The 11,040-nt window shown below is 35.5% G+C and overlaps 1 protein-coding gene across 1 annotated transcript; it reads left to right on the forward strand.

The window, feature by feature from the left end:
* The first annotated feature begins 2 nt into the window (after positions 1-2).
* On the forward strand, positions 3-2,371 carry LOC113703064 (tryptophan N-monooxygenase CYP79A68-like). Its single transcript, XM_027224280.2, has 2 exons — positions 3-1,011; positions 1,694-2,371. The coding sequence occupies exons 1-2, from the start codon at positions 19-21 to the stop codon at positions 2,315-2,317; spliced, it is 1,617 nt and encodes a 538-aa protein (XP_027080081.1). The 5' UTR covers positions 3-18; the 3' UTR covers positions 2,318-2,371.
* Positions 2,372-11,040: the final 8,669 nt, after the last annotated feature.

The raw sequence follows: 11,040 nt of genomic DNA on the forward strand, positions 1-11,040 counted from the left end.
TTCATACTGTCTTAAGTCATGAATTACACATCAGGTCTTCGTGCTGATTCAAGCTTGAGATTTACCTCAATGTCATGGATCCCATATTTCTCAGGATTCATGGCTTTGGTTTTGTTGGTTTTTGCAATGGACAAATGGATAATGATTTGTCTAAAGAACAACAAACCTCGATTCCCTCTCCCTTCTGGCCCAAAATCCTTGCCTTTCTTTGGCTGCATTTTCCAAATGCTGAGAAACCGACCAACACATCAATGGATATACAAAGTCATGGATGATATGAATACCGAAATAGCTTGTTTCCGCATTTTCGGTGTTCATATCATTCCTGTCACTTCTCCGGAACTCGCTCGTGAGTTCTTCAAGAAACACGACTCGATTTTCTCCAACAGACCTGTTTGCATGTCTGCAGAACTTAGTAGCGAAGGATACTTGACGACAATCCTTTCACCTTTGGGCGATCAATACAAGAAAATGAAGAGAATAATCATTTCCAGTGTGCTCTCACCTGCTAAACACCAATGGCTTCATAGCAAGCGAACAGAGGAAGCAGATCATTTGGTTAATTATGTTTACAATCAGTGCAAGGATGACGCCACTGGTGGGCTAGTGGACATAAGATTGACTACCCGACACTACTTCGGAAATGTGATTAGAAAGATGATTTTCAACAAGAGATTCTTCGGGAAAGGAATGGAAGATGGAGGACCGGGTGCTGAGGAAGTTGAACATATTAATGCACTCTTCAAACTGCTTGCTCACTTGTATGCATTCAGCTTATCCGATTACATGCCCTGGATGAAGATTTTTGATTTTGATGGCCACAGAAAGGTTCTTACTATGGCCATTGCATGTGTACGAAAGCACCAAGATCCTGAAATTGAGAAAAGGATTAACATCTGGGAGAGTGGCCTGAAAAATGAGGAAGAAGACCTTCTTGATGTCCTAATCAGGCTCAAAGATAACAATGGCAGACCGCTCTTAACAACTGAGGAGATCAGAGCGCAAATTACTGTAAGGAATCCTCTATCCTGCTGCTTGGTTACATAAACAATTTCTTAAACAATAGGGTAAATTAAACTTTAGCTCCTTATCAGTTATTGCCTTTTAACATAATTCTTTTCTAATTCCAAAAGCCATGCATAACATCCCTGTACTATGGCCTAAAGTGACATATTTTTATTTCAAGACCCTATGAAAATGGTGAAAAAATACGTGCTCGTCTCACACCTAAGGAAAAAAAACACATGCCATCAGAGTTAACAATTAAATTGAAATTTTTGGAAATTGAGATACATATTTTCTTCAAAACAAAAAGAAAAAAAGAGGAAGAGATATTAATTGTTCCAAGAAAGAAAAAAGAGCGAGTATAATTTGTGTGTGAAGGAAATGTTCTATTTGAAAAGCGAACAGTTAAAATAGTACTTACCAATTTGGAGATTCTACTAGGAGTTAGGTCAAACGTGGATAGACTGACAGAAGAATAAAAGCTGGTACAAAATCAATAGTAGGGAGTATACTCCTACTCGAAAACGCCACACATCGTTGATTAGTACAACTTAAAGATAAAGTGATGTACAAAAGGTGACGTAAAACCATGTACAAAATGCAACTTGCAATATGACGTTGTTGTACAGAATTGGTTATTGAATTTGGAAAATAAGTTTCACTTTAACTTTACTGTGATGCTCCACAGGAACTAATGTTTGCAACAGTCGATAATCCATCAAATGCTGTGGAATGGGCATTAGCAGAGATGCTAAATCAACCTGAAATGCTTCAAAAAGCCACAGAAGAGATAGACGCCGTGGTTGGAAAGGATAGACTTGTTCAAGAATCTGACCTTGCGAGGCTGAAATATGTGAAGGCCTGTGCAAAAGAGGCCTTTCGGCTCCATCCATATGCACCCTTTAATGTTCCTCATGTATCTACACAGGACACCGTTGTTGGTGGCTACTTCATCCCGAAAGGTAGCCATGTTATCTTGAGCCGTCCAGGACTTGGCCGTAATCCTCGAATTTGGGAGGATTCGCTAAAGTTCAAGCCTGAACGCCACATGAATCACATGGATGATGCTAGAATAGATCTGAACGATCCAGAATTCAACATGTTTTCCTTCAGCACCGGAAGACGTGGATGTCCGGGAGTCCTTCTAGGTTCCACACTCACTGTAATGTTGCTGGCCAGACTTCTTCAATGCTTTAACTGGAAGATTCCATTAGGTCTTTCGCAAATTGATTTAGCAGAGGGCAAGGATGCTGGCTTCCTTGCCAAACCTCTCTTTGCAGTTGCTGAACCACGATTCCCACAGTTCAACTAGGATGTTACATTCTCAACGATTTAACTTTTTCTGTATTGTCTTCATGTCTACCCTCTCCTACCATTATTAATATCATGTTTTTACTTTTGTGATGTACCAAAAAAAGAATCATATTTAAATCAACAAATGTTTTCTATTTTTGCTATTTAAATAAGTAACTTTTACTGTTCCTAATGCACATCTACTAAGTCAATAATTTGAATTTAAAGATATCATGTGTAAATTAATCGAATGCCACAGCTAAATATAATAATAAGATGTTTCTATGAAAAGTTGGATTCTAAAAAAGGAACTCTATTTTTTAGATAAAAAGATTATAAAATACGGTATTGCCTAGTTTCTACCCTAGGCAATTAAAATAAAGTGACAAATTTATAATCATCATGAAATTGTTAATCAGAAGTTTTAGAATAAGAATAATTGATTAAATAATTATTAAGCGAGATTTAAATTATAATAAAAGAAATTCCAAAGCTAAAACAAGTGTTATTAGTTGTCCTCAACTTGCAAGTTTTTAATTAATTCTTTTCATATTTAAAGGACTAAATTTGTGAAAATTGATAGCATGCATGACTAAATGGGGTTGATTTTGAATTCTAATGTCAAAGTGAAATAGGATTATAAAGAGAAAGGGTGTACTTTCGGAAGAGAAAAATAATTCAATGGGATCTTAGTGCCTCGAGAGATTTGGAATCAACTTGACTGTGCATATTTATGTGTCAGAACGATCCTTGGGGAGATGTGTACAATTAAATGTCCAGATGTTTGAGTTTTGTCTCTGCACGTAGCGCTAAAACTCTTTTTTTTTTAAAAAAAAAAAAAAAATTTTATGTTAACATTCCATTCCGACCTGTTTTATTACAATTCACTTCGCTTCTACCATGTCGTTATATTTTTTAGTTAAAAGTATTAATTACATTGAATAGCATCCATTAGTCACTAGTAGTAGTAGCGAACGCCTACAAACACATAACTATAAGACTAGTCACAAGTTATACACTTCTAATTAATGTCATGCCATTTTCTTTGTTTAGTTGAACATTATAAATGAGATTAGCTAACACCTTAAGAATATATAGGAGAGTAATATTTTGCAAACTTTACTTACATAAGGGATTTGTGTACTTAAAATAAGGGGGGCTAAACTAATTTTTATCATATTAACCCAAAAAAATATAAAAAAAAACTTGGTACTAAACCAAGAATTAGATGAAATAGTCAAGCGAGTTTCAATCAGTTTCAATTGATGGACAGTTTATACCGTAATTTAGATCAACTTGGAAGGTCCTTTGATACCATCGTGAATCGGCTGGTTTAATCATTATTTTGAGGAGATATTGCTACTTTTTGATAATTTCATATGGTGTTATCTAGGTTGGAATTACAATCAATCATTGTTTTTAAATTCAGACCGTACTAGTTTGTTTAACCGATTGCATCAAAAATCGGTCAAAAGTTCGGTCTGAGTTGACCTATAAAATGACTCAACTAAAAAACTATCAAAAATCAGATTTGATCAAAACTAAAAAACCGGTCAAAATCGAGATTTCTTCATTTTTTACTTATTGTTGACTTCGCTTTTTTCATTTTGATTTTCTTTTTCCCACTTTTTTTTTTTGTTTAATCTCTTCACACTCAAATCTTAATTTGATCCCTCAATGACCTGTACTCACAGATCTGAAATGCTGTCTTTCATTTTTGTCAAAAGATATGGAATCAACATCGGGAGAAGGAAAAAGAATAGCAAGAAAGGAAGGAAAATCAAGAAAGGAGGGAGATAGGAAACAAGAAAGAGTGCAGAGTAAAAGAAACAAGAATACCCTTGCAACTTACTGTCCATTGCTTTCTCTGCTGAGTGTAGTGTTAGATAATTCACAAGATGAGGAGTTTCATGCGCTTGTTTGCAACTATTTTTCTCCTCTTGGTGCTTTTCATGGGCTCTAATGTGGGGCCAATCGGGACTTGCGAGTCACGGAGCCATTGAAAGTTGATTTGTGTTATTAATAGAATAAGGAAACAAAATAGAAATTAAAAAATGAAAAAAGAGGGAAAAGGAACCAGATGTGTGATGTCTAGAAAAGTTGACACAACCGGCGGCGGCAGCGAGGAAGAAAGAAAGGCTGGAAAGTTGCCTTTTAAAGAGGAATTGAAAGAATTGACTTTTACATTCAAGCCCAAATCTTTTCCGGTATTTTGTTTTGGGCTTTAGCTTTTAAGAAATTGTAAATCTAACCATAAATGGTTTTCACATTATATTTCTAACCTCAATTTGTACAATTTTGTGAAATGAAGTCTTTGTATTATTTATAAATTCACCAACTATACCAACTCTAGCCATATTTTTTTATGCTATTTTATTTTTATATACAATTAAAATATATTTATATTCATTATGACGTTGTCCAATTGGACCTCGATTTAACTTAACTGGTCAAATCCATTAACTCTAAACTCGATCAAATCACTATCTAGTCGCCCCTGGAAGGTACGTATCAAAGACAATTTGTGATTTCTGTCTTCGTTTCTTCCTCGCCTTTCTCAGGCTGTTCTCCCAAAAATACGGTATACTACAGGTGAGAAAATTTGTGCTGCATTCATCTCATTTATGGCAAGAGCTGAAGCATTAATCGTTGCGTTGTCAGGCTGTTTCGAGTGCCACCCCGATCCCATGCATCCTTATCGTCCCAAGACACCACAGATACAAGGAACTTGCTTGGCCATCGCAAGAATGTCGATATATATATATATATATATATATATATATATATTGGTACTTATATTTAATTAATCAATATTTTAAAAGGTGGGATCATTGAATGGAACCAACTATCACTAGAGTAGTTGGCCACCACATGTCTTGTACGATAGGAGGTTAAGGGTTCAAATCTGATAGTGGTTCAGTTCTCGTCGGTTCCTTTTGATCCAGTTGAATCACCCTCTTACAATAGATTAGAGTAGGTGTAGGATTAAATGATGACAATTGACAAAAAAAAAGAAGATCCAATTGGGTCACCTCTTTAAAGTAGGCTAAAGTAGGGGTAGGAGTAGATGATGACAATTGACCAAAAAAAAAAGATCATTGGACCGGACGTTTTATATCCAAACAGTAAGTTCCACAAAGTTTGATTTTTTAAATATATAAAAATAAGATATACAATAATGCTACAAAATTATAATATTTATACATATATGTGTGTGTATATATATATATATATATATATTACTCATAAATATAAAAAATTGATAAAACTAAGAAAATTACAAAAATTATTATTGTTGTCTAACAATTAAAATCGCAATATAGCTCTGATTCATGCATTAGTCATCTAGAATCATGTTAATAAAAAATAGTTATATTTTGGGATAAAAAAAAGGAAAAAGAATATATAGGAAACAAAGTCATGAATGCTTTTATTTTGTATTTTTTCCAAACTAGTTCCAAAGAGAAAATAAATGGAATCATTCTTCAAAATTATTAAACAATAATAAGGACAAGAAACAAACATAAGGAAGATAAACTAGTAAAATCAAAGTTCAGAATTAAAAAATAGGATAAAATACATAAACTTTCCGGATGCCCAAATGGCCAACACTTCAAACCCTCGGGCATTCACCTCTAGTATGGGGCGAAACACCAAACAACACTTTCACCCCATTCAAATGCCCTGGGGTAGCCACTGGCCATTTGGTCCAGTGGTCATCACCATTAAAGGTGATGCTGGAGGTCAGGGGTTCAATCCCTACCTCCCACAAATTTGCCACAATTTGTGGCGGTCTTAATTGACCTTTATCGATGGAGTCTGTACTCACATCGAACCCCTTCCCCTTCCCCTTAGACTAGACTAGACTAGGTTATAGGACATCTATCGTTTCGACAAAAAAAAAAAAAAAAATGCCCTGGGGTGCCCTGGTCACTCCCAAGCTTTCTAAGGCTTAGCGGTGCGGGGGTCAAGGGTTTGAATCTTGCCTCCCACCAAAAAATTGTCACAATATGTGACGGTATTCATTGGTCATCTTTGTATTTTTGCGACAAAAAAAAAATGCCCTGGGATATTTGGGACTCATCTTGCCCTGGCACTCACACTAGAAACGCCTTTGAAAACAATGTTATCTATTGTAGTTCTTATTTCTCTATTCATTTCCTTGGAATCTTGGCGTTAAAAATTATCACAGGAAAACAAAAGTCAATCGTAAACTTGAATTGATCTCATTTTTCCACAATTCTTACATTCTGGGCTTCAAATTTCTTAAAGATTGTAGTTAATGGATTTTTCTTAGGTTCTTTTTTGTTGTTTTTGTATATTTTTTTGATAAATATAGCTAACAATGAAAATGATGATCCTTACTAAATTTCTGGCAAGTTTCCCAAAATTAGCACTAGTTGTAAATGCAAAGTATGATAGTTAATTACACGTATATTATAATATCCAAATTCATTGCCTACACGGCTCGAATGTTCCTGATGAGTTTTTCTTTTCAAGTTCTTAATGAATCAATTAGTAAACTTCCAAATAAACAGCCTAGGCAGTATGGGTTGCTGCATTTCTTTCGGCCAACCCCTCATGTCACCAAACATAAGTTTAATTATGAAATAGATTATGATTTATCTGGTTTGAGTTTGCCAATTCAATTTGGGGCAACAGCCACCTTGGATGGTATAACTACAACTCTACCACATCTGCATAAATATTAGTATAGATGCCCAGTTATATTTGTTAGTTAATATGCATTAGCATTACATAACAACAATTAGTAGCATCTGGTATATATGGCCAGATTGACCAATAAACATGCCTGTAAAAGTTGAGTAAAAGAGGTCCCTGGGTCTTATTGGTTGTCTCGTCGGAGCCCCATACAAATTATTCAGTCTATTTTTGACTCCCTATACATGATTAAGGGAGAACTTGAACATTTACATTTGCTGACGAAAACTTACACTTCTACTTGGGTGTAATTACACAATGCAATAGGTAGCAATCTAATTATTGATACTGAAAAACATGAAAGTTAGACCACATCACAAGGTCGTTATGATGGGTTACCTACATTTTCTAAATGCAATATGACTATCCAGCCACTTACACCAATCAACACAAAGGTTAAACTACATAATAGACAATTCACTTGTACGACATATGGGATTCAACAATGAGATAAGAATTTCAATTACCTCGAATAAACATAGCAATTTCATACCACATGCAATAGTTAATATAGTTGGAGCATATCTAGCCTGTTGTATTCCTTGGTTACTGCCTAAACCAACGGTGGAAGAGCATTAATAGAAAATGATTCATGAGAAGAGAACCAACTCATGCTACTTTCCAGTCCGGGTGTCCTCCTCGACGTTCCCGCATTTGCATACTACTCCAGAAAAGAATAAACACTACCTAGACAAATCAATACACATTAATTTAACTCTTATCATCTATGCGTATAGAAATGAAGTTGTTTATAGTTTCATATGAGCCCCTCAAATCTTGACTTTTGTAGTATTTCTTTCCATTAAATTTATAAGTCCAACTTCGAACTTGGTTCTTTGCCTTATCAACTGTTCACTTCTTTATGCCTTGAGCTCTCGTCTCACTGCACTCTCAATCGGCGTTTTCTTGGTCACTCTGCATTACCTCGGTAATACAAAAGTTCGATCTACCATTGTCACCACAAGTGTTAGAAGATAGTGGCTGTTCAACATTCTTGCAAAGTTGATTCATTGTCTTAGCAAATAGCATAGTACCATCCGGAGTCCTAGCTGCATGAGTCGTAACCTTGAGTGCGCTTGGGCCTATCAATCGATACTGGTGACCAACATCAAGTCCCAATTCTGAATAAGCTTCTAACTCCCAATGTCAATAGCAATGCCATCTCTAGCCTCCCGTTTCCATCTCTCGATTATGTATGAATCATGAATAAACTTAATCTCCAACTTATCAAGAACTTTTATGCAATGGGAACACAGAATTCCATTTGCATGAAATTTGTTACCGCTGCACACAATGGACTAGGATAATGGATAATAAATCGCCACACACTCGAACCCACCTTGATAGTTGCCAACTGAAATCTCTACTACCTCTTCACTCAATTTCATCACCCTTACAACTAAAGCACTTGACTCCTCAAACTCGTTTTGAAATTCATCAAATATTGTCGGAGTACAACCGGATGCAGCCTGATTTAGCACGGGTGACCTTTTCAAGCAAAGTCTTGGTAACTTCTGTCGTGCCTCATACTCAGCAACCAATTCTTTTTGCCTCTTCTTCCCTAGCACAGTGCAGAAGTGATTAAAGAATTGTAGCAGATTGTGGTCTAATTTCAAATACCCCTTTATTTTCGAATTAAAACTCTCGCAAATTGGGTGCTTTTCATTCCTGCTGTCCACGATTCCTTTGTATGTTACCTAGCCCACTTATGTCTCAATTCAAATATATCACTAAGCTATTTGTTCTTGGTCCCACTGTGCTTGGCCATCATTTCATACCATCCTGTTGAAATCATCTTCATCTTCTATCCAGTGCACAGAATCCATAAACTTCCTGTAAAGTGATGACTTGGTCTTGAAGTGATTGGCTAGCTGCTTCACAAAATTTTGCTTAATATGGAAAGTGCACAACCCATGGTAAGTCTCTGGCATAACTTTGGAGGCAGGCGCTACCATGGCTGTGTCTTGGTCAGTGAATATAGTTCTTGAATGCTTATTCACCATTGCCTCTAGAAAGTAGAAAATACTCAAACAACCATGTGAAAGAGTCAACTATCTCTTCATATAACAATGCCGCACAAAAAATAACCATCTGTTGGTAATGATTGAAACCAATGAAAACTCCTAGTGGCCTGCACTGTCTTTGTCCTATATGTTGTGGCAAATGTGACTACTTCACCAAAAACTGAATAATCAACCCTCATTTGAGTATCCGCCCGAAAAATATTTGTTATCTGCTCCTTACAGTCTTATTGTACTGTGTAGAAATAATTCAGGTTGTTGGCAACCTGACGTCTAAAGTACCAACATCAAGGTCCCTGCCTCGCCATACTTTAGATTCCTCTCTCTTCTAGTCCACAGGTGCCTCTTTATTTCCTCCCTTGTGCATCCCAACTTGTGTACTCCTCCTACTTGTTTCACCATCAAGTCACACATCTTGCTAATTGATAAACCTTCATCTTCTGCAACTTCAGTTTCAATTCCTTGTGCCTCATTCACCTTTCTATATGACACCATCAGGTGCCGGCAGTCAGGGAGATGTAACTGATGATTATGCTCTACAACAAAATCTTAAAACCACATATTTATTTAATTTTCTATTCAAGATGATACCCATTCTTGCACTGCATCCTGTTTTAGTTTCTGCCTGAGGCCTTTTTGTATTTACATCCTGTGCATCTGCTGGCCTTTTACCCAATTTGGTGCACATGAAACTCCTTGATGTTAACACTTTGTCACTATTTCTATTGCCATACTCCTATCGTACGCTAAAGCCAACAATTGTAGCATAAGAGTGGTAAAAATCATAAGCATCTTCCTCTGAGCCAAACTCCATTCCTAGTCTTAGAATGCTACACCAAATAACTACAAATTTGCATCCTCACCAGGCTCCATCCCCCTAATTCATAAATAATACAAAGTCACTAATTGCTCTTTTCACTTTCAATTGCATTTTTAGCACTACATATCAACATCAACTTTTAATCATATTTATGTAGTTCATTTCACATGAAATAACTGCTCATTTACACATAAACAATGCAAAATTACAAAGTGCCACTACTTAGTTACTGACGCACTAATAGTACACTAATGCACAATTGTGAATTACAAGGTCAGTACCAATCAATGAAGCACAGTAGTAGCAAAACTACATTATACTCATTTAGTAATTTTGAGAAATTTCTCTAGTAATGCTTCTACACTATACGCCTCTATTGATAGACCAACTTTGTCCCCTTCACCAATCTTACTAATTTTTTAATGAGCAAAGCAAAACAAATGGTGTATAGAATTTCAAAAAAAAAAAAAAAACTTAACTCGATATTTCAAATATATTAACTAAAATTAACTAAATATTTTTCAAAAAATATTAACTCAATATTCTCTATTTCAGTTTTACAAATGAACTAACAGCATACTATTGCGCACTTTGTGAATGAAAAGATCAATAATACTCAACACTTTTACTTTTGATCCTTGAAGGAAAGAAACAAATTTCAGGAATAGGAATAGCCACAAGAAAGTGAAGCTACAGTTTTCAATGTCACAGCATACACTCACACTATTTAACCTCATAATCTCATATTCCAAGTGTGATCGAAGATGAAAAAGTTTAAGTCAAACACTATTAATGATGTAGAAATCAAGAAGTGCACAAGATACATGACAAAGGGAAAGGCACAACTCACAGCTAGACCTTTAATTGATCTAAGGTGAGATCTAAAATGGTTGGGAAACTCAATGCCAACAGACTTTTTTTTCATAAACTTCAAGTGATATTTGGATAAACAATTAGTTAGTAAGGGCCGATTTAATCTTATATACAATAATCTTAACGTCTACATACTTCTTACAAGTTAAATGGAAATCCTTATTTCATATCCAATATAAAGAGTTGATACATTCATCAACTAGTTAATTTTTTGGGTGAAAAACAAAAAAACCCCCTATGGTAAACCTAATACACAGAAAAACCCCCCATGATTTCAAAATATACAACACAACATCTCATGTTTTG

The sequence above is a fragment of the Coffea arabica genome, chromosome 8e (assembly GCF_036785885.1).
Source record: "Coffea arabica cultivar ET-39 chromosome 8e, Coffea Arabica ET-39 HiFi, whole genome shotgun sequence".
Lineage (NCBI taxonomy): Eukaryota > Viridiplantae > Streptophyta > Magnoliopsida > Gentianales > Rubiaceae > Coffea > Coffea arabica.

Coding starts and splice junctions, on each gene's coding strand:
- LOC113703064 (XM_027224280.2), top strand. CDS start 19: ATGAATTACACATCAGGTCTTCGTGCTGATTCAAGCTTGAGATTTACC. Junction 1,012..1,693: donor AGATCAGAGCGCAAATTACT/GTAAGGAATCCT, acceptor GATGCTCCACAG/GAACTAATGTTTGCAACAGT.